General features: G+C 34.1%; 1 protein-coding gene across 1 annotated transcript in view; it reads left to right on the top strand.

Moving 5' to 3' along the window:
* LOC124532727 (bicaudal D-related protein homolog) overlaps positions 1–26,357 on the top strand; it is a 103,089-nt gene that overhangs the window by 69,304 nt on the left and 7,428 nt on the right. Inside the window, exons 3-6 of the mRNA XM_047107770.1 lie at positions 9,035–9,190; positions 9,640–9,813; positions 11,495–11,735; positions 23,727–23,947. Coding sequence (XP_046963726.1) covers positions 9,035–9,190; positions 9,640–9,813; positions 11,495–11,735; positions 23,727–23,947 — 792 coding nt within the window. The remainder of the gene's footprint in view (positions 1–9,034; positions 9,191–9,639; positions 9,814–11,494; positions 11,736–23,726; positions 23,948–26,357) is intronic.

The raw sequence follows: 26,357 nt of genomic DNA, 5'->3' as shown, positions 1-26,357 counted from the left end.
CTACTGTTGACCGTTGAAGAGTTCCTTCATCTAGAGTTAATGCTGAGTGTAGAATCAGATCATACTACTTATCTGTATAAGCGCAACATGGAGGAATATGCTCTATTCTTCTCCTCAAAGGGAGAGGCGGCCTCTTAGCACAGCAGTGGGAAGTTTAAAGGCTAGTTTATGTCCACTGCTTGACAAATTCCTCCTCCGTTTAAGGAAATGTTTTATGGAAATATTTTCACCAGGCGGCACCCATGTGTATTGATAGATATAATCATGGCTAACATAAAAAATAATTCCGAAAAAAATTAACTCCGTAGGCTAAGAAGTGATTATAAAATACAAATTGTAGGATATGTCCTAAACTGACAAACAGACACTGCAATAAAGGCTTATGATAATGATATAGGTATGATTTAGTTTTGATTAGGTGAGGAAGGATTACGTTTACTGTGGATAATATAAAAATATAACGCGCCAAGAGACGGCTCATAAAAAACAAGCCTCGTAGTTGCGTAGCGTCTATCGATTATTTAATTTGCAGCTATAAAAATAGACTGGTCACGTTCCATAGCACCTTCTTTTTAGACAGCCTGTTTTCCCCGAAACCTTACTACTTCAAGATATTTTTCGCCGCTTAAATCCGCTTTACAATAATCCGGATTAGACTAATCGTTTTATTCGTTAAGCTTGTTTTCGAAAGTCCTTAAACAAATGTGAATTAGAATTGAATAGCCAATGTATATTGTGTCTAAGGGCTTCATTTGTATATTCGAAACGATGTTCTTTAACACGGCTTACAGTGGACAGTGAAAAGGGTTATGTAAAGACTACGAAAAGGGGACGAGGCCCCTGGTCCTTCCAAAGTATTATTTACTTAAACGTATTTCTTGTTATTGTTTTATTTCACACGCGCTTTTTGATACTAATTCAATTTTTTATCATGTAATTATTTTCAAACGTTTTAAATTTATTCCATTGTTTAATACGTAATAAACAGCGAAAGCAACTTCCTCCTAACTGGACTTTCTTCCCACGAGACGTTTTTTTTTAACGAGAAACTTCTATCATCGCGCTTTGGGGGCGATTCGATAGGCTTGATCACGCTAGCAGCGACTGACAGCAAAGTGATTGTGCTGATACTATACTTGGGTTGTGGTTTCAAAGAGATATATTAATTGCGTTAATAAATTTGAGTAACATTGATTCCTTTTTTTTGGTTATTCATCATCTTCCTCCTGCCGTTATCCCAATTTTTATTTAGGGTCCGCGCAGCACGTCTTCTCCTTCCATACTTCTCTGACGCACGTCATCTAGTAACATTCTTTCTAAACATATCGACATTCACACAATCCATCCATCGTTTCTTTGGCCTTTCTATATCCACCCACATCCATGCTCAAGACCTTTTTTTGATAATTGTTACCAGAATACTTATAAAAGTATTTATATTAAACTATATTTGCGCTTAAGAAATCAGTGAGGGGGGGAACTGCGCTGAACGTACATTTGACTCATGTCTTTGCAGTTACAGAGCACAGGGGGTGTGGGGTTACCACGTGGTATTTATCAGTAACGTCCAATCGAGCAACGTCAATAGGGTACATTCACCTCATAACTATTTTCATATGTTTCTAGCGATCCGCCCCGGCTTCGGACAGATGCAATACTGATACTGAATATATAACAGAATGTTTACACATTTTTTTGTCATAAGATAACACAAACATTATTTTTATACATTTAGTAGGGTTCAGCCAGCGTTTGCTATGTAAACGCAAAATAATGTGTTATTTACGACATAATCTTAAGTCGTAGCTTCACTTAATTGTTAAATGACGATTCAAAAGTGATTGTAAAAGCCTACTTGAATAAACTATATTTTGATCTCGATTTTGATTTTTAACTCGTCATGCATGTACTATACATATAAACTATCTATTAAAAAGATCGCATCAAAATCCGTCCGTAATTTTAAAGATCTTAGCATACATAGGGACCTACAGCGGTAAGCGACTTTGTGTAATACTATTTAAAGATATACAATGTGTAACTGTTATAGGGTAGAAAATGTGGTAACGATCCAGGCTTAAATTGAACGCAATAAAATATTCCACTAATAAAAAACTTGAACATAATGGTATATTAGGGTAGGGCATAAAGTAAACCTTAATAATAAAACATCGGTCGTCGTGACGTCAACGCTACAACAAACAGTTATTTCCATGTAATTTATAGGAGTTACTTCAATAATAGTGAAAACGTCAAGGTCGTTTACGCCTACATGGAGTAATTACGAAGACCGCTTATTAACTGACGACGAAATAGACTTTTAATTTTATTAGATTACGTAATAAAATTACAACAGCTTGTAAATTTCCCATTGCTGGGCTAAGACGTCTTTAGACGAGAAAGTTTCGGAACATATTCCACCACGCTGTTTCAATGAGACACATGCAGGTTTCCTCACGATGTTTTCCTTAACCGCCGAGCACGAGATTAATTTATAACACAAATTAAGCACATGTATATTCAGTGGTGATTTCCTGGCTTTCAACCCGCAATCGTCGGGTAAGATGCACGCGTTCTAACCACTGGACCATCTCGGCTCACACGTAATACAGTTACTTTGTAATAATGAAATGCTGTTAAAACCAACTTAATGATATTATAATAATTTATTATAATTTAACTAACTTGACTCAACTAAAATTATACAATAATGTACAGGCTTATGTTAATGTTATCATATTATACAATTAAATGTATATTATGGATGGTAATCAACGCACTCTAATTCAATGTATTTTATTATTAACTAGCGACCCGCCCCGACTTCGCACGGATGCAATGCTGATGCTAAATATTCTACAGAATTTGTTTATTTACGACATCACATTAGAAACTTCTAAAATGATAAGTGTTTCTTTACTATATTGTTCATGTATTACATACAAAAACCTTTCCTTTCGAACCGCTCTATGTTTTAAACACCGAAAATCTCTGGGATATGTAAATCTTCATAGGCATGCGTTCGTATATTGGTAACTACCGTCAATTCTAACTGTAGTGTTCACAGATCTGTAATAATATAACAAATATTATTGGACTTATATTGTTTATGGATATATATATATTATCTGTGTATTTATGTATCTGTCCCCTCGAGTGACACGCATCGCAGAAAGCGCGGAATATAAAATATATGATTTGGGCGCGGGTGAAGACGGTGTGGTGTGCACGGCGAGTGGATATTAAAATATAATATATATTTATATGTAACTTGTAAAACGATCTTACAATTATATATGTGAACATTACACTAACACTGTTCATTAACTTGAACTGGTCGATAGATGTGCGTATTAAAACCATTGCGTACCGTGACCACCTTGCCGTCATCCTGTCGCAACCACGACCACACACTGCTACCTTATCTAACAACATCCCAGTAATTACCATTGTCGACCATTTCGCTTGATAAGCGTTAAGCGGAAACCCTTAGCAATTACTTGTTTTTGTGTAGGAAGACGAGGAAACAGCCACGGTCGACGATGAGACCGCTTCGGAATATTAAAAAAAATATATTCGAAAAAAGAATAGAACGTTATTAACGCTGTTCTAATTGCAGAATTGAATCACAGATAACATAGCAATACAGATTAAATATTATAGTAAAAAATAATTTTGATTGGTTTTTGAATTGTTGAAAGTTTTCAGCGATCGTTGCTATGACAACAAAAGTCAAGTTACAGAATCCTTAATGTTAAAACATCGTATCTATATAGTCAGGGTATTGGTTTTTGGTATAATACCAATAAATGCGAAAGTAACCCTGTGTTAGAGCGCCTTATGATTTTAAAGAGCAACACAAACCGCTCGTGTATATCATACACGTTAATTTCAAGCATTTTGAGTTCTCCAAAAACACCTGTGTCATTATTTCAAGCCAGTTATCCCTATTCACCCTGCCTGTCCGTATATTATGCTTTCACGTCTAAACCCATGAACCCAATTTAAAGATATGTATGAAGCCATCTTAAACCTTAAGGCAGGACGGAAGCCTTTTTCAAACCTAAAACCTACAACCTTATATGAAAAAGATCGTTATAGCGATAACATCGTCGACGCACGCTTTTAACCTTTCATCCTATACTATAATGTTGTATTTTGTCTGTGTATTCTAATATAATAAATAGGGAAGATTCATTTGTTATCGATAAACTCTGACACAATTTAAATAATTAGAAAGTTATTTCATCTAGATATAGCATAGAACGTACTTTACTTCAGTGGATGACACTTATAGTCCTCAACTGTGGCTTGAATATTGATGGATCATACAAAGCAACTTTTATTAAAGCTGTCTTTATAAACACAATGTCATAAGGTTAACAATTATTTATTAGGTCTCACAAAATGTGATAGACATTTTCACACTTTCTCTGCTAAGAAGGCATATTAGTCAGTACAATATTATGCAGACGATAAAAAAGCGTGAAATTAATACTTGTGGAATTACAGGCAGGATAAACATGACTGTATTTTTAAATGGTGAAAAAGAGTAACTACTGAGTTTCTTGTCGGTTCTTCTCGGTAGAACCTACTTTCCGAACCGGTGGAAGCTTCACTTAATATAGGTGTGAAATGACGATTCAAAAGTGCTTGTAAAAGCTTACTCCAATAAAGTATATTTTGATTTGATTCTTAAATAATATTCCTTAGCTGTATAGTTTTTTTGAATTCTTTTTGTTTCGAACGTATTCATTAAATCTTTTATCATCTATATCTATCAGCTAGATCGAACAATATTAATTTACAATAGTTAAACATTAATCATTTTGAAACTACCAGTAATACTTTTAAACGAGATCTATAAAGATAATTAGCTGGTCACCGCCTCCAAAAACAAATGTAATCATTATATATGAAAAGTGCATTGTAATGGTTCGCACGGGTAAAATAATCGGTCATTGGTCATCTCATAAGGTACATTCAACTGCTGTTCAAATTCTCAACTTTGCTAATCAATAGTTTAATTTGTTTTTTTAATCTGTGCAATTAGTGAAGTGATCCTCAGGATTAAGTGTTTGATATTTAGTTTTGACATTCGCACGTGACATCGGTGCCCTCTTGGCACAAATGAAAGCCAAATAAAAAAAATATAGTTTTGACATTATGATTTTCTGTGTTACCATATGAAGTATTATTGTAACACATAAAATCATAATGACAGGAAATACGTTTATACATTTATACGTATGTAAGATGCTAACTAGAACTAGCTGCGACTAATATATAATACTAAAACACCAACCGTCTCCCTTTATTTAAACTTGTCAAGGAATGCATTAAAAAGCCTTTGTCCTTCATCGAGACTCAAACTATCGCCATACCATCTTTTCATTTCAATTGGTTCAGTAATTTGATCTTGAGTTACTTTCAATCATTATATTAGTAAAGCAGTATACAAATATAGATTAAGAAATCTTTTATGCTATTATATTAATTATTTATATAATTAACATTTTAAGCCTTTATGAATCAGTTAGAAATATCAGCAATCATTAAACATACTTTAGTATTTCAACATCCTCCATTGTCAATAGAACGACCTTCGGATTTTCGTTGAAAAAAGAAAATTTCGCAAATATCAACAACGACAAATTGAACTCGACCGTCACGCTGGGGACTGTCGTTTAATTAGTTCCAAGAACCAAATATCTAGCCAAGTGTTGGTTTTAACTTTTTTTTTAAGACAAATGGTAATGAATTTTAAATTAAGAATTATGTTATAAATACTTTTTTGTGGCAACCTCATTTACTTTAGGAACATTCGGATTTTTCACAAACAGTAATACATTTGATGATCGATTTGGTTGATGAGAAATCCAATTTTAATAATTTTGAGGGACTGGTTTAGAAAGAAAGATTTGAGAAAAAGATGGTCACAATCCTTAACCAGTGATCGCATTTCATCCGATATTTGATCTTATATGATTGAATACTTTGGAAATGAGATGATTGCTTCCAAGCTATTACAAATTACGACAATATACGCTAGTATTGTATGAAACAATTAACAATAATTGTAAAATGTGCCATTAAAGATAATCCCGCTGAATATATTTCCAGTCTCAGGCTCGTTTTGATTTCTTAGGCCCGATATGTTTATTACTGAACTAGATTTTTAACTATCAATTAGAAATTGTATTCTTTATTGAATACAGATTTTTGACTTTCACTAAAGGAAAAAGTTTGTCGGTTGTTTGCCTTTTCAAAAATAATTAATAAAAAAAAATGAAATTAATATTTATCGGAAACAGCATTCTCTTTATGAAATTTAAATTCAAAAACAATTCAACGTATGCTTTCTAAATATCATATCATTTTACAACGACATTCAAGACATAAACTACCATAAACATCTTGTTTAATTTAGCGAAGGCAAACGTTGAAAGTCGATTGTGATAATAAAATTTCCAATTACGAAAACATTTAAAAAAAAAGAAACAAAACATCTATCACACTTTAACATCAATCTATTTTAATGTTTCTAAAGCTGAGATGGCCCAGTGGTTAGAACGCATGCATCATAACCGATGATTGCGGTTTCAAATGGGTTTGGCAAGCACCACTATATATTTGTATGTGCTTAATTTGTGTTTATAATTCATCTCGTGCTCGGCGGTGAAGGAAAACATCGTGAGGAAACCTGCATGTGTCTAATTTCATCGAAATTCTGCCGCATCTGCATTCCACCAACCCGCATTGGAACAGCGTGGTGGAATATGTTGCAAACCCTCTCGTTGATGGAAGAGGAGGCCTTATCTCAGCAGTGGAAAATGTACAGGCTGTTACTTTACTTTACTAATGTTTCTAATTAATTATTGCGATAACATCTCGTTCACAAATCATTGTTACACACTTAATTAGTTTAGCTAACCAATAAAAATGAAACAGAATCTATTCGGGACTTTTCCAATTAATATTGAAAATAGGTAGGCAGACTTGCAAATGGGCTTAATGGTCTTTAATAAATATCGTTAGTGAAAGAAATATTATCCAGCCTTAAAAAGTCAATGGATCAATGAACTATCGTATGATAAGTAGTCACCACGCAAAATCAAAGTATACTTTATTAAAGTAGTTTGGCCCATGTCCAAAAAATGGATGGGTCCTATGAACCACCAGGTGACGTATATAGGGCGATATAAGAGCATAAAATAATAAGATTCAGCTCTATGCCGTCACTTGTAAGCTGTCCAACTGAGTGCTGGTGAGAATTCAAAAGCGCAGGTAGAGTGAGTACCTTTTAGGTAATATTATTTTGTACGACATTTTTACCATCGGTAAATCCATGAAAAATAATAAGAAAGCGCGCAGTGCCGTAAAAATTATGCCCCACAAAGTCGGTAATTTTTATTGATTTTCTGACAATTTCCAGGGTAAATTTGGTCATTTTATTCTGTACGGCATCAGTTTCATTCTGTTTCAATACAGCTTCTAATCCATTATTCTGCAACGCCGTACAAAAATCATGCGACATCACCTGGTGGTTCCTATGACCCGTCCATTTTTTGGGCATGGGCCTGTAGTCTATAGGCTTTTACAAGCATTTTTTGAATCTTCATTTGACAAACCATATTAAGCGGAGCGACCACCAGTTCAAATGTATAGTTTCCTTTCGCTATAAAGTGATCTTACTACTTATACGGCGCATACATTTTACAAGTTTTAATTAAATATTTACCAATTATACTGTTTTTATTTTTGGAATTTCTTAATTATCCAGAAAATCAGAAAAATGTACACAACATTTTAATTAGGAAGCTCTACCAATTAACTGGTTTCTAGAAATAAGTTACTGTCTTATCTTCCATTAAACATGAAATAATCAAAATTGAAAGTGGAACTACTTATATAATATATTAAAACCTAAAAGACACAGCATCTCATATAAGCTTTGTGTACATCGGACTAGAAGTTATATCTACCTGTATTTAAGTTGCTGAAATCTGTATTGCATGTTTGAAAATTAAATTAAGCCTGAGCTTCATATATACATATACTGCTATATATAACATAGCTCAATGGTTTTATTTTCAAGCATAAGGCATTCTAGCAATGTTATTTCTAAGAGAAATAAACTTATTGCACATACACCTTTTGATAATGAGGTGCAATTTTTGTGGAAATCTTTGTGGCGAAATAATAAATCAATGACTTTTTTATGCTGTAATCAGAACAAAAATAAACTTATGTTTATTTTGAAAGTGGTTTGCATGCAAATTGTACTTTATATTTGCATGCATGTGCAACATTTAATCGCACGTATGCCTTTAAAGGTGTTTACTTCGTACTTTTTATCCAACAAAGGAAGGCATTGCTTATATGAAGCGATGTGAATTCGGATGTTTACTAATTATAATAAGCTATTTTGGTAATAAAGGTGATCCTGATCCTATTTGGTCAGGACTACTACGTCATATTTTTGCTATAGCACGATAATAATGTACACTCATATCCATATATGTATATATATTTCCAAAATAACACAAACTACTTGCGTAAAATATATCACGGTACATAAAGTTTCTATTCCCTTAGAACGATTTATTATCGGAGATGACAAAACGACTGAAAAAGTTCAGAAGTGAAAAGGAAAATCTCCTGATACTATGTTTTTCTTAATATTATGATCCAATACTGGCCTGATTTGATTTGAGCTTGGAACCACAGGATAGGCATTATTAAGCTAAAACAGTATACTAATAATTATACATTGTATATAAGTCAAACTATTCTGACAAACTCCAAATCAATACTATTTCTATTGCACCAACCAAACAATGTAATCGTAATTAAGGCTACCCTACCCTGAATCCACTCTGGATTAGTGTTATTGCACATTGAATGGTCACAAAAAGGTAGTAGATATCTTCAAATTTTGTTAGAAATGTACTGTGTTATCGAATTAGGACAAACATGTCCTGAAAATAATTGATCAATACTTGATTTATTATTGTTATTTCTTTTGTTTCAGCGTGATGAAGAAAAAGCAAGCTTAATAGCAGAACTAACAGCACAGAACTCCCGTCTCACGGTACAGCTGAAAGAGTCGTCAGCGACCGAGGCGCAACTCCTGGCGCAGCTGGAGGCATTAAAAGACCAATGCACCATCAGAAAAACTAGCTTACAGGTAAGAAGGGAAAATAAACCATCCAATTCAACCAAGAATTTAAATAAAGAGTAATTTAATTTATCAAAGATGTCATAGATTGTTTAAGAGTGATATTAAGACATTTTAATGAATATCTTAAAACTAAGTGTTGTTTGCCGAGATGGCCCAGTAGTTAGAAAGCACGCATCTTAACCGATGATTACGGGTTCAGACAGACAAGCATCGCTGAATATTCATGTGCCTTATTCCATCTCGTACTCGACGGTGGAAGAAATGATCGTGAAAACCTGTATGTGTCTAATTTCATCGACAGTCTGCCACATGTACATTCCACTATACCGCATTGGAAGCTCAGTAGAATATGTTCCAAACCTTCTCCTCAGAGGGAGAGGCCTTAACACAGCAGTTGGAAATTTACAGGGAGCTAATGTAAATGTAAAAATGTAACATAAGTCTTGTTTTGACAGGATCATGTTCAAAGTCTTGAATCGCTTAAGTCAGAGTTAGCCCTGATGAGCGATAAGAGAGCTGAACTCGAGAGACGATTGACATCATCCCTCCGCGACAAGGATGGCCTTCACCAACAGCTCGAAGAAGCGAATGACAGAATCGCAGCGCTTGAACGGCAGTTGAAAGAACAGGTAACAAATGATATTTGGAAATCTGTTGGAAAACTTCAGAATCATTGGTTTTACGCAGAGTACGTTTTATACGTTTAGTTTTTATGTCAATGATGTTTTAAGTCCTTTTATTAACGAATGGTAACTTTATTTTATTCTTGATTAATAAAATATTTGTAAGAGCTTCTTATTAATAAATAAATATCGTAAATCATTAATCTAATCCAGCGTACTTATAAGTGCAAATAAAGTACCTAATAGCATCTTGTTAGCTCTGAGTTTTTGAGTAGGATTGTATGTAGTTTTCTCAAGAATTCACACGAAACTTAATTAGCCAATTGCGGGCATGCATTTGAATGAATGTTTAATTAATTGCAAACAATCACTACATATTATAAAACAAAGCCCCCCGAACGCGTTTGTCTGTTTGTATGTTCGCGTATTCCAAAACTACTGAACGGATTTTTGTGGTTTTCATTAAGGTTTTTGTGTAAATAAGTTAAAACAGAACGGCATTTGTTAAACATATCAGAAAAAGCAACAAAAAATATAAATAAAAAGTAAAAAAAAAAATATAAAAAAGTGCGAATTCGGGACGGGCCGCAAGTTATCCAATAAGAAACCGATCAGTACCAATATTATCAAGAACACTTTTACTACATTCCGAAATGGTAATTTTCAACGCTGTAGTGTCACAAACAAAAGCGACATTAATTTATATAATTATGTAGAAGATCGATCACAACATGAGGAAATCAGAGCGGAAGAGACAGTTGATTGCATTGTCTATTTAAATCATTGTCTTAGATTTGACGTTTTTTGTTTTAAGACCCGTGACTTATTGCCCGTGACGAGTAAGCTGATTTCGATCTGAATTAACTAAATTTATGAGCACGGATAGACCGAGTACAATGTCCTGATTGATAGCGAACATGAATTCTGACTAAATTATATACTATAAATAAGAACAACTTTTTTTTTTAATTTAGATCAGTTTAATTTTTCTACTAGCTTCGATGAAAATGTTTGTATTAATTTAGTTAAAACTAGCGGTTCATCCCGGCTTCGCAAGGGTTGACAAAAGTTTTTTTTTTATAATTTTCCTTTTATTTATATTCTTTTGTTGCTTTTTTCCGACATGTTTAACAATTGCCGTTCTATTTCAAATTATTTACGCAAAAACTTACTAAATTTTATACCTTATAGCATTCCTTATGAATGCTTCTGTCTATTAGAGAAAACCGCATGAAAACAGACAGACAGGTTTGGACGGGAGACTTTGTTTTATAATATGATGTAGTGATACTAGTTTTAACCCATGTTTCCCTGGTACTGTACAGAGTCGAGCAACCTCCTTTTATTGCCTGCGTGTTGAAAAATCCGACTAGTGTTTTTTGTTGTACGCAATTCCAGCAGATTAATAAGCGTTTCAATTGTATCGGTGATTGAAATTTGACTCACTTATTATCACATCCTACGACGCATATCATTCATAAGGCCTTCGAATTCTGACAATATATGTAAATAAATGGGATAAGAGCTATTGATTCATGATAATTCTTAAAGAAAAGCTAACAACAACTATTTTAAAACAAACGAAAAAAAATTGTCAATTCTATAACAATGACGTAAATAGAAAATTTAAAACAAAGATCATTTTGTCAACCGTTCTGTTTCCACAAATCTTTCGATAATTCAACAGGAACATCTGTACCAAAACACTCTCAAAGAGCTGGAACGCCTTCAAAGGTCGCACGACACTCTCGCAGAGCGCGTGGGAGTCGATGCCGTGGACACTACGGACACAGCTCGGTCGCTGCACGCGGAAATGGAGGCCGAGCCAGAGGAAGACGACAACTGGCTACGCAGCGAAGCTGTCCAAGTATTCAAACAGCTGAGATCGCTAGCCTTGCAGCTGAATACGGGACATGATGACGATTCAGGTAAGAACGCTTTACGTAACAGCGGAGTCAAGTAGATTTGTATTAAACTTCCATGATGTTGACATTCGACATTTAACCATAAGCAGACGTTAAAAGAGCTGAGATGGCCTAGTGGTTTGATCGCGTGCATCTTAACCGATGATTGCGGGTTCAAACCCAGGCAAGCACCACTATATATATATGTGCTTAATTTGTGTATATAATTCATCTCATGCTCGACGGTAAAGGAAAACATCGTGAGGAAATCTGCATGTGTCTAATTTCATCGAAATTCTGTCACATGTGCATTCCACCAACCCGCATTGGAACAGCGTGGTGGAATATTTTCCAAACCCTCTCCTTGATGGAAGAGGAGGCCTTATCTCAGCAGTGGGAAATTTACAGGCTGTTACTTTACTTTTACTTTTTTAGACGTTAAAATGTGCTATTTATTGTATTGGAAGCCAAAATTAATGCAAATATGGAAAAATAAAAAATAATATTTTGATTTTTTTTTACTGTACAGCTACAAGTAGAACTAAGATGGTATGCCCTTGTGCCTATAGTTACACTGAATCACTCACCTTTCAAACCGGAGCACGATAATATCCAGTATTTAGCGATAGAATACCTGATGAATATGTAGTGCCTAGGCGAGCTTGCACAAAGACTTTCCGCTAAATTTGAGAATTATGAAATGACAAGAATTTTTTTTATTTAAAACCCCGCCAAAATTAAAACAAACAAAAAAATAAGTTTAAATTATATGATTTAAAACAGTATATAAAATAATGAGAATAAGGGAAAGGTTCGTTCTACTATAAAACGCGTAAAAGAACCAAGTTAGTACCAAAAAATATAAGTATTTTTAAACATCGATAATGGAATCCAAATCACTTAAGCTTCTAACTCCTATATATACATCATCAAGGCATGCAATCGAATATTGACGAGGAACATCAAATAAACAGTCTTTAATTAAAATATCAAGTTGCATCTCAAAATAGAACCTCTCCCTTCAAAACGACTATAAATACAATATTGCTAACTAAACTCGGACTACAAACATTCGTTTCTTAGATAATCATTAATTGTTCACCTGTGTCATTGAACATATTGCATTAAAAATAAAAATAAATTAAATAAAAATAAATTTATTGACATGAAAAGTTAACATAGTCGCAAAACATCCAGTGGCACTAGGCAAGCCGAAATTAATTCCTTTATCGAGTCTTAAGGTCTTAGTACCTTTTGAATCTAAACGTCAAATCATTGCGACGCAACATGTCATTCTCGATCGGTACAGCAGATTATCGCTCATACTGAGCTCACGAAAATATATCTTAAGGTAACGTACCTTTTCTTACCCCCACTGTACATGTGTGCGTGTGTGTTATAAGACATAAAGATTTAAAAATATTTTTTTGATTGATCAACATGCCAACCGGGCCAAATCGTGTTCTTAGGGAATTGTATTTAAGCCCTTAGGTTCTCTGTTTAACTCCATACCTTACCTGTTACCTTATTGTTACTTTGTTATCTTTATCGTATATCTTACAAACGATATCACTCTCCCCTCTTCACCAAAGGACAAGCCGATTACCTAAACAACAAATATTAATATAATTTAAGCCATATTGACCTTTATTAGCAACGTCTTAAGGACTTGGTAATTATATTTAGTACAGCACGCGATCGAATCGATACTTGTTGGTACGCACGCATCAAGTGAACTAGTTAACGTTGGCTTAGATCAATATTATTCAATTATTTAGTATTTTGCACAATAGAATATTAAACACCAAACATTAAAATAATAATATATGTGAAAATAAGAACTCAAATTTACACGTTTACTTGGTGGTAGGGCTTTGTGCAAGCCCGTCTGGGTAGGTACCACCCACTCATCAGTTATTCAACCGCCAAATAACAGCACTCAGTATTGTTGTGTTCTGGTTTGAAGGGTGAGTGAGCCAGTGTAACTACAGGCACAAGGGACATAACATCTTAGTTCCCAAGGTTGTTTTTCATTGACGATGTAAGGAATAGTTAATATTTCTTACAGCGTCATTGTCTATGGGTGACGGTGACCACTTACCATCAGGTGGTCCATATGCTCGTTCACCAACTTATACCATAAAAAAAATGATAGTCGGAATTTAAAATGGAAGGAATTGCGAGGCGCATCTCGTATAATAATATTATAGTTTGTGGCTTCGCATTTTAGATGCTATTCGTCAGGCATTACACGAAATGGCCTTGGAATTCAAGTTTGCTTCATAACAAATTTCATCAATATCGATTCAGTAGTTTCGCCGTGAAACAGCAACAGACAGATACTTTCGCATTTATAATATTAGTATGGACTACTCTGAAAACTTCATTAAACGCGTTGCACCTCATAATAATAAGCGTACGGAAGTGAAATACATGAAAAAATACAACAATTTAAAACACTTAAAACAATTTACCAACAGATCAAAAATAGTTCTAACTTCAAATTTATCGTACATTAAAATTCAATCATACATTAAAGTAAACTACTTAGTTAAGCTTACGAGCCCAAAATAAAACAAAACGGACACTTTTAAACAAATTACAAGTCGCGCCAATTTGAACATTAGAATTCGCGCCAAAAAGAAAAAAATAATGGCGGTTTAATTCAGTTTCGCGCGCTTTTGTTTTTTTTTTTTATTTTATTAAAATCTAGCCAGTTGTTTGAATAAAGGAATCTCCGAAACATTTATTACATTTCCAAACACTAGTAGAATGATTGGACAAAATGTAATGTCTTACTCCTCGTGATTTTGTTATCCTGCCGATACTACGATTGAGTTATCAATTGTCATCAGTCCAAGTTACCACTTCATCAGAAACCTTGGTGATGGTGATCATGTTTAAATTTTCCGTTTAGGTCAACTCAATTAAAAGCGTATTAAATATATTCCTTCTTTAATCAACATAAATTATATATGATACAGCCAATGCTGAGAAATAATCAGAATTTCATTTGAGACGTCATGATTTTTCCATAAACATCTTTGTATGATTTTATGTACACAAAAAGTAAGGATAAGCTTATAATCCCTTTATATAATTAAATTCCACAGACATTTTTAACTGTGCCGTTTCATAAATAAAAATCATTATAAAAAATACATTGTTAAAGAAGGCATATTACTACTGGAAGCATGAAAATAATACTTTTTGACTTTCAGGCAGAATTACATACATATATAATTTTATTTAAAAAGTGTAACTACGAGTTCTTGCCGGCTCTTCGCGATAGAATCTACTTCCAATCCAAACCGGTGCTAGCTCCACTTAATATAGTTAAATGGCAATTCAAAAGTGCTTGTAAAAGCCTACTTAAATAAAGTATATTTCATTTTGATAACAACTTTACGAACTAACATATCATGTCTCGGTTACTTACATTGGCTCATCCAAACAATACAAAGTATTGTTCGGCGGTAGAGTATGATGATAAGTGGGTGGTACCACCGTACCAAGGCTTGCTCAAAGCTGGTAGGGCTCTGTATAGTTTTCATATATTTCCAAGTAGACAATGACCTAAGTTACGTTGCCCCCGGCCATATCATTAAAATCGTTACAGTAACCGACTTGCTGAATGCTTCCCCATACAAATACAATAGCCTTAACATTACTCATTGTATCGTCACGACGAAAAGCGTTCCATGTTTATATGTGGCAATGTAATTGGGAGGGATCGATATAATGTTATTCATTATATGTATTTGTTAGATTTTATTGTTTATCTATACTAATAAAGGAGGCTTATCTTAATACCTAACTGAAAAAAAATACTAAACTACTTAAGGCGAATACCAATGTGTGCTTTTCGGAGAATGTTTTAGTAGATTATATTATTATATGAGAAGTTATACTTATATTCCCTAATATAAGTTTAACTTCTCATACAATAATATATTGATACATGACAAATGGTCGTATGGTTGTCATGTATTAGGCAAAAAATGTAGCCTATATCCTTCCTTGAAGTTCAAATTTGTATCACACCAAATTTCATCAAATTCGGTTCATTGGTTTGGTCATGAAAGAACGACAGACTAACAGACAGAGTTACTTTCATATATTCGTATCGCTTTTCCATCTAAAGATAAATTAATATCCTGACTTTCAAAAGGTATCAAAACAATTTAAAAAGTAAAGTTCTAGACTCACCACAGTATACATATGACATATTAGTCTGACTTTTTCCAACATACATTTGGTAACTCAAGTCGACACACGTGCAATTAGTTTCGCTTCGACTTAGATTAAATGTAACCCACGATTCACGCGCACGAATGCACGAACTGTCATTGTGTAATGTAAAACGCGTCCGTGTGTTGTGTTGTGATTAACGCTATAACCCGACTAAATTTAAAAGCTGAGCATATAGATCAACAATTAATGTATCACTAAACATTTTTTTTTGTTCATATTAAATTTAAAGGCAGATCTCCACCTCTATCAGAATAAGCCATTTGTTGTAAAATTAAGAGGAACAAAGGCGATTCATCGCAGACGTGGTAGAGCTTGTACTTGACTACCCCACAATAATGGCGGCGTTCAACAATCCCGTCAACCATCGATACGACGCTTCACTAAACAGACTAGCTGTCAAAAACTTGATTCCTCGTAATTTAAAAGATGGCGCTAGCGATGCACCGTCACGTTTATATATTTTCACATATGTAAAATCTTGGTGGTAGGGCTTTGTGCCCGTCTAGGTAGATGCCACCCACTCATCAGATATTCTACCGCCAAACAACAGTACTTGGCATTATTGTATTCCTGTTTGAAGGGTGATTGACCCAGTATAATTACAAGGACACGGGACATAACATCTTAGTTCTCAAGGTTGGTGGCGCATTGGCGATGAATGGTTAATGTTTCTTACAGCGCCACTGTCTATAGGAGGTGGTGACCACTTACCAATAGTATAAAAAATCGAAATAAAGTTTTGTTCCTTGTATAAATAATGTTTCGTTAGCATATCATTTAAATAAACCACAGTACATCTATAATGCGCGCCCATTTAAAATATTGCAATAACTTTTGTTAAAAATACAATAAAAAATCATGTTATTGACCGAATAACTGAATAAATTGACTTCCTGGTACAGCACAATAGCTTTACATTACTCATAGCCTGTTGAGGAAAAACCTTAAACACAACTAACATTATATACGTCATAACGCAATGTTTAAAAATTATATACACATCTTAAGATATACCTTGAAAATGTTGCTAGCTTCAAAAAAACGTACATCGTTGACGGAAATTGAGTAGATGTAACGTTTCATACATTAGGCCTAAAAGATATAAAACCTTTGTAGTAAAAAACTATTTGACTTAAACGTTTCAACAAAATCTTCGCACTCAAATGAAATAAAACGACTTAACGCTTAATTAAAAAAAAAGAAAACATAAAATGTCATTAAACAATTTTTCAGTTAACTGTAGTCGCGTGTTCACTTTATGCCACGATAGGCAAATTGTTATTATAACATTCAAATATGAACTCTATTACCTAGATTTAACGTCCAAAATCATTTAAATTATCGTCTATTCATTTTAAGTACAATTAAATAAATTCATACTCTAATTTAGGTTTCCAATTTTGAAATAATTAATTCATAATATGTTATCGTATCGTCAATAATTTTTTAAGTCAAATTCATATCAGCATTACAACGGATCTAACACGACATGACTTTATTTGTATTTCATTTTTGTTTATAATTGTGAGTAACGGAAGCGCAATTCTATCCCATGCATATGCAAAATTTCACAATATTTACTTGCTGGGCCAACGGTAGGGTCATATGTGCCACCCAATACTAAATCTTTTAAACAGAAATAATTATGTGTTGTGGTTTATGGTTTGGATTAGTGAGCCAGTGTAACTAGACACATAGAAATGCTAAATAGTTCTTACAACGCCAATGGGTGATTATCACTCACTCTCAAGTGACCTATTCGCACGATCGCGTAACTAAACATAAAAAAAGTAACTGCGGCATTGAAATTGATATTAACAACATGTCAAAAACACAAAATATTATGTATTATTTATTGTGGCCTGAATAAAAGTAAATATATTTTTGTGCGACATAAAGTTCACTATTATAGTCTATGCCATACCATATACGAGTAAAGCACAATAAATAACTTTGACCTTGAAATGACGCGATATTATTGGTCTAAATAAAGAAAACCCATTGTGGTTTTGTTAAAAAATCGCTTCTGAATGTCGGCGAATTGTTGGCGAAACCTTGGAAGTTGTATTAAAGTCGATATAAGTTGGGAAGTAATACTTTATGCTTGTTATTTATGCAATTTAAAAAAGGGTATAAGCAACAAATCAAAAGTACAAAAAAGGCACATGCTAAAACAACCATCATAAGTTCATTGATGTTTGACATTTGGTTATTCTGGTAACAAGACATTGATATTGGTCCTTTTGTCTTACTACGGAAATTCGAGAGTGTGCGCACTCCACCAATAATTGATAGCATAATTTAAATCAATTGATTTCGAAAATTGTCTTTAATAAGCGTTTTATAAAACAACAACAACAACAGCCTGTAAATTCCCACTGATGGGCTAAAGGAGGCCTTTTGAGGAGAAGGTTTTTTTTTGGAACATATTCCACCACGCTGTTCCAATGCGGGTTGGTGGAATACACATGTTTTATAATATTTGTTAATTCGTTAGTTTTGTATATTTCTTCACGATTTTTTAACTATTAAGCAAGTGGGTATAGAAAACGATTCTCAATTAAATTCGAATTAGCGTAGGATAAATTGTTGATCGAAATAGTCCGATTTGTTTTTGTTTTGAGGTTATCGTTATCGCTTATATGTTTATCACGATTTTTTTTAATAATATCATGAGACTTGTCATCATAACTGTACCGGCGGCTGGCACGGCGCGTCACGAGCTCCACTCACGATTTCGCCTTCCACTAAATTGTTTGAGAAACACGAAAAAAAAAATTTAGACTGCAATAATAATGTGGCTCTGTGATATACGATACTAATGACGTAATCACCTCGTTTTAAATAATGATATTATTTGTAGGTTAACTTATATTCCGAGTTTTTTTTTCTTAATTAATTAGACCATTCCTGAAATTGTTGAACCGGATCTGTATGGCCGGAGGTTGTTGCATAAAACCTTTTTAAGAAAGAAACTTTTTTTTAATAACATAATTTAAAAAAAGAAAATAGTTCAGTAGAACAATCAACTGTTTATCGTGCCTGTACACATTATAACTGCCTAACGCCAGACTATTGATAATTATTCAATAGCAACCATTTTTTTTAATACGATTCAATTAAACGCAAGATCTACGAATGTGCAGCCTTAAGCTACACACTAGACATAATAGAATTAATAACGATACCAATATTAATAATATAAATGCGAAAGTATCCATCTGTCTGTCGCTCTTTCACGACCAAACTGCTTAATCGAATTTGATGTAATTTGATTTGAAGCAAATTTGAACTTCAATGAAGTACATAGGCTACTTTAGAAAACTAGTATTTTATATACGAGCACAAAAGTTTTATTAATTTTACGTACTATTAAGCGTGTATCATAAAATTAAATTAATTTCATATCATATTCCAGTAGATCCGCACGGCTGCATTGTCGATTATTCTAACATTAAAACCTCGTAAGAGAAAGTGCATACTGTGCATGAGTGTCGATTTAATCAATAATACTTTTCTTTTATTCGTTTAAACATTCAGATGACGACTTCGAGCCACTGTTACATAACAGTTATGTATCATGTTTTGTCAATTAAGCCGCTTCATATAATGCCAGTGTTTATGTACAGGGTGATCAATCATTGACCGGTTTATATGCAATCTTCCTGTATTATTAGTTAGTCAAGTGACCGCCAATCAATATTACACTTCTGAAGTAAGCTGCTTATTGCACTTGACTTCAGTCAATTAAACTTTTGGCCCCCTTACGGACACACTCACTGATTAATCATGAAATCTCAGAAACTATAACACTAGCAAACTTGAAATTTGGCAGGGGGTCCTTATAGGGTGTAGATATTCACTAAGAACGGATTTACGATCCCCTAAGGGAGTAAAACGGAGCTCGGCAATTGGTGTTTTATAAATTTCGCACGAGTATAGCTTCAACTTTTGCTAGTTTTATATATATTTAATAAGAAGATTTTTATTTAGGATTGTCATGAAAACAACTTAATAAGGCCGCCAATCCTTAGATCCCACTTGTTAATTCTAAGGAAAATTATCTTTGCAGTGGCACTCTCCAATGCCACGGAAAAAAACATCCTAGAGTATTTCACCATATGATGCCACTACATTGTTCTCGATTACAACAGAATAGGAATCAAAACCATTACAATTTATTTGTCATAAACATTAAACCACGCGACTCGCAAACGTGGAGACAATGAGATTTACGAAATAAGTAATGATGCATCAGAACGGACAAATAATACAAATTCGAATGGACGATCGTGCGAATGTCAATTACGAAATGTTTAACTATACTCTGTGTATATGACTTATCTTTTTCATGACATATTTGCGTAATTGGACGAATCGCTTTACTACACATATTATATATAGGTATTTCAATATTGAAGAAGCGTTGTGACCTCGAAAACTTCTTTAAAGGACAGACTTTAAAATCAAAATAAACTTTATTCAAGTGGGCATTTTTGAATCGTCATTTTACAATTAAGTGAAGCTACCATCGGTTCGGAAAGTAGATTCAACCGAGAAGAACCGGCAAGAAATCCAGTAGTTACTCTTTTACAACTTTTAAAAAATACAAAGTCATGTTAGTTAAGTACAATTATTTAAATTAATATATCCTGCTTGGAAGTTTAACTTTTATTTGTAAGACTTTTATTCGGCACCGAGTCTAGCAATTGTATTTTGTGACTATTCCTTGACTTATCGTATGACAGTTCAATAATCTATATAAATATTACAAATGTGAAAGTAACTCTGTCTGTCTGTCCCCCGACCAAACCTCTGAACCGAATTTAATGAAATTTAGTATGAACCAAACTTGAACTCCAAGAAATAGTCTACTTTCTTCCTAACACATGACAACCAACACCCTAAAATGCTAGCAAAGCTGTGGGCGATTACTAGTAAAGAATAAATACAAATAATATAAAGCAGCTTCAGCAAAAAAAGTATCCAAATATTGACTTATGTCAAATTGGTTTTTCTCCTATTTGTTATCGGACACTTGACGCTTGGAGTAGTGGTACAAAAAGCTTGATTAAAAGTATAACATCTCGCCATATTGCCTCCACTGTTGGCAGGAGGATTGGTTCGTTTTTTGTCCAGAGCTGATCCTCTGGGTTTGAATTGCGATTCAACGATTAAAAATGCTTATTGTTGTCACCATTCCACACGATCAAGATTTTTACATTTAATTCATATTTGTATATCTTTAAGGACTTCATTTTTAGAATTCTTATTTAAGATAACATTGTTAAGTAGAATAAATAACATGATAATAATAATGATCGGACGTCCGGTTAGTAGAACGTAATCTAACCCGGATTTTAATATTAATAAATAACTTTCATTTACATCCGATAAACCACACACTTTCTGATACGAGTCTCTCTCACGCCGTACTGGGTATCATATTGAGAAGCCACATCTTGTAATCAAATACCTACAAGGACATTGCGGTGGAGCAATAAGGTCATTTTGGTGTCTCGTTCATTCTCAAAAGATTCTGAGTAAGATTCTGAATACACGGGGTAAAGGACCAGTTCTTAAAATGAGACCAGTGGTAAAGATGAAAAATGTTGTCGGATATATTATACCTGTTGGGTTTTCAAATGATTTTTATAGGCAAAACTTAATCTCAAGTAAAAAGTTTTATATGATTTTTTTTTTACGATAAAATTGTTGCGGCTACTGGCCGCTAATACTTTTTTCTGAGTATTGTCAAAATTAAAAAAGGTTCGCGGAATCTGGGACAGGAAATTTACTGCGCTAAGAAAATATAATTAAATTAGCGTTTATTTCGAATATACCTTTAACGAAGATAAGCAGTTCTTTAAACAAGGTTTTAAAAATAATGTCCATGTAAACTTAGCAGGTCAAAGGATATTGCCATCTCTGTCTTCAGTGTGGGCTTAAAAAGGATAGACGTTATTTAATTTTCATAACAAAATAAGTAAGAGGATTGACCTCTCATTGCTATAGTGCCGAGATTCTTACAAGTTTTAAATAATATAAGAAAATACTGTATTTAAAAAACGTTGTAAAAGAAACTTGTTTTTGTATTAATTTGTGACCTTATTAAAGTAGGACGTTTTAATTATCAAAATAACTTGAGAATCATATATTTAAAAAAAGTAATATGTATTTTATTGTTCCCCTTTCCAAATATAATAATACACTTGTTGGCGTCTGCGGCTTCGCTTGCCTTTTAGGGGTTGGTTATCATATGTTAGGCAAAAAAGTAGCCTTTCATGGAGTTCCCAGTTCAAGTTTGCTTCATACAAAATTTCATCAAATTGGGTTCATTAGTTTGGTCGTGAAAGAGCGACAGACAGACAAACAGAGTTACTTTTACATTTATAATACATAAAATAATATAGATATATATCGGCATATTCTTTATCGAAATCTGAAATAAATATGAGACAACATCACATACATTACTCTGATCCCAATGTAAGTAGCTGAAGCACTTGTGTTATGGAAATCAGAAGTAATAACGATACCACATACACCCAGACCCAAGACAACAAAGAAAACTAATGGTAATCTACATCGACTCGGCCGGAAATCGAACCCGGGACCTCAGAGTGGCGTGACACACATGAAAACCGGTGTACACACCACTCGACCATGGAGGTCGTCAAAATTTAGATTATTATAATGGGTCCACGATGCAACAGTTGGCTGGAAGATCCCTATTCTGATAATTCATTATGCACATATATCACACGTAATAATATTTACAAATACGATTCTCACGATATATGAAATCATACTAGTCATATAATAACAATTTGTATATAAATTTCGAAGTCATACTATATTTATTGTACAAGTTAGTCTGCTTTAGTTTAAGCAGACTAACTTGTACGTTAAATTAACTGAAAAAATAATTGTTTCATGATGACGACGTAGAAAAGGAATTAGAAGTAAATAGAGTAGCGAAATTTTGTACATAATATATTATTTATAACGAGCGACTCGCTAGGATGCAATGCAGCAAGCTGTTTTTGTATATAATGCATGTCTTATATACAAAAACCTTCCTCTCGATTTACTCTATCTATTAAAAAACAGCATCAAAATCCGTTGCGTAATTTTAAAGATCTAAGCATACATAGGGGTATACAGCGGTAAGCGACTTTGTGTTATACTATGTAAAGATGATGCTTTTAAACTACCTCGTCTTTCTCAACACCTAAGCCATATTCCAAGGTTATGGGTAAAGTCGCTTTTTAGGTCCATAAAAAAGTGTGGTACCAGCTCGAAATCTGGAAGCTGGTAATGTGACTTCCGTGCTTCGCATAGCACCTACAACAGTTGGTCAGATATCATCATCATTTTTCTATCACTAATTATTATAAAACAAAGTCCTCCCGGCGCATCTGTTTGCATGTTTGCGTTAAACTCCAAAACTACTGAACAAATTTTTATGTGGTTTTCACTAATAGATTAAGGGGTTAATTAGAAAGGTATATAATTTATTAAGGTTTTATGTAAATACGTTGAAATAGAACGACATATGTTAAACATGTCGGAAAAAGCAACAACGATAAAAAGTCTTATGTCCACCCTTGCGAAGCCGGGATGAGCCGCAAGTTTGTTATATTTAATTACTTCATTTGTGCCAAAAAGGCACAGATTATTTCGCCAATTTCTTGATGGTGAAGGCACGATAGAGATGGATCGGTATGGTACATTTAATTAGATTCTAATCTGTTGCAGGTCTACATTCAGATCTGTCACTGTCGTCCCTGGATGGCGATGAGAGCGAAACACTACGGCGTGGTGCGCTCGCTGCGGCCTGCGCAGACGCAGTCGCTGCATACGCAACGCTCGAAGGGTCGCGCGTGAGGGACTCCATCGCCGCGCACGCCCGTCGCTCATTAGAAAGAGAGAGACAGATTGATGAGAAGAACGAAATAATAGCTGATCTATCATCTAAGGTAAGCTTATCAATATATTTTGGACTTTAAAGTTAGTCTGTTAAAGATCAATGCGAACAACAATGGATTCACACGCTGAATATGTTATGATGAGTTCGGTGCTTTATCATAATCATATTTATCTTACGAGACTAGATTAAGTATATTGTGTGTAAACATACTTAAAATATAAACGGGAATATATAACGTGATGTGTTTGATGAAATGTAAACGAATTAAACAAAGACTATCTATTTAGACACACTCTTACGGAATCTTAAAATCGTTCTTATGATTTCTTCATCTTATTTATATTTCTAAGATTTCAACCACAGCTTTGCTTAGTTAGTTTTAGGGGTTGATCTTAATATTTAAATTGTAAGCCATAAAAAGATAACAGTGTACCTTACCCAGTAGTCATTCTAGTTCAAACATACTTTATACCAAGTTTCATCAAATTCGATTGAGTGTTTTGGCTGTAAATGATATACAGACAGACAGAGCATATACAAATTTTGTATCTGTAAGATTAGTATAGATAATTCACAATGTTGTATTGATCAGTCATTCCTGTATACAGAAATGAGCAGTCAAGTACCGCTACCTTTTTCCATCAACAAAAAACTTATGTAATCTTGTGTTACACGTAAATTTATCAGTGTGATAGAATGTTGTCTATCTGTTTATAGAATGATTAATCTTTCTGATACGAAATTGCGCTGAGCACGCGATCCTTGCGTCATACGATAAATAATCCAGTGAACACGGTCAATTGGATAACATCGAACGAAATTTTTAAAAAGCCACCGCTTAAATAATGGGCTAGCTATAAGCTAAAAGAGTCGAATTGACCCCGGGATTTTATTTTGTCTGACTGTAGCGTCCGTCACAGTGAAGCCTTATGACTGTTCCATACAAGTGACTAAACAGACGACGGTGTTTGGTTAGCGATTGTTCTTTATAAAGAAACCCGTGAAAGTATCACGTGTAGATCATCTCCGTGTAATCGACTGGTCCTTGATGTCGCTTGACCGAATTTTGGTGACGAGGAAATTCATTGTGTAAGTTTGAAATTTATTTAATGGAAAATGTAACAACAAACAACAACAGCCTGTAAATTCCCACTGCTGGGCTAAAGGCCTCCTCTCACTTTGAGGAGAAGGTTTGGAACATATTCCACCACGCTGTTCCAATGCGGGTTGGTGGAATGCACATGTGGCAGAATTTCGATGAAATTTGTCACATGCAGGTTTCCTCACGATGTTTTCCTTCACCGCTGAGCACGAGATGAATTATAAAGACAAATTAAGCACATGAAACAGCGGTGCTTGCCTGGGTTTGAACCTGCAATCATCGGTTAAGATGCACGCGTTCTAACCACTGGGCCATCCCGACTCAAAAAAATGTAAAAATAGTTACTATACTAACTGATCTGACTTTATAGAGGTACGTCTAGTTAAGTTACTTTATCCTAAACATCAATAACTTCTACTTCGTTCCATTTTGAACGTTTGTTTACGTGGGATTCTTTAGTCGACCGCCTTCGGCACGAATCAGAGCAGCTTCGGGATACTGTCAATATAATGCATCCACAGCTGTCCCTGCTGTACTCTACTTGTGATTGGCCAAGGGATCCTCTGGGGGCGAAGATGATCGTTCATATGAATGACGCGTGGAGGTCGGACTCCGCAATAGTGTGTAAGACAACGCGAGGCTGAGATGCAGCTGCTGTTTTGCTTATGACCTTTGTAAATGGAAGATGCAAGGTCCTCACGCATTCAAGCCACATGAAAGCATGTTTTAAGATACGGATGTAGGGATTATTGGAGATCCGAGGCGGCGCCTTCGACAACTCCGCCAAGAGGGATAAGCTTCTATTACCATCCGCCATCTCTTACCGGAACTATCTTACAGTAAATAAAAAAGACAAAAATAAAAATTACACGTATGAAATTCAACTAAATTTTTAATTTAAACGTGATGAGACAAAGTATATTTTCCAATAATAACAAGCACATAGAATGCTTAAGCGTGTAGGCTGTTTTATCCATTAAATGTAATTCAATGAGCGCAATACATTAGAGATTAAGGTAAATAGAACTATGACTGTTTAGAACAATCCTTTTAATATAATGCTTACTACAAATCAGTCGTTGTATTTCATTCAAATAGGGTTGCCAGCCTTTTGATTTTCCCTGATTAAATAATTTATAGAGATGTCTGAAAATACTGTTTTGATATTATCTGAATCGTAATCAAAAATATAAACGTATTATTTGAATTGCAATTACAATTGAATTATTCTTAAACTTATTTAATTATGACGAAGAAATAAAACGTATGGAGTTCTATTTCTTATCTTTATATGTACATACACGTGTACTCTTACACGCTTCTTAGTTAACTAAATAAAATGCCGTTTTAAAAAATA

Source organism: Vanessa cardui, chromosome 10 (assembly GCF_905220365.1).
Source record: "Vanessa cardui chromosome 10, ilVanCard2.1, whole genome shotgun sequence".
NCBI classification, from domain to species: domain Eukaryota; kingdom Metazoa; phylum Arthropoda; class Insecta; order Lepidoptera; family Nymphalidae; genus Vanessa; species Vanessa cardui.
Note: the sequence above shows the minus strand (reverse complement) of the source record. Positions and strands in the feature narration are given on the sequence as shown.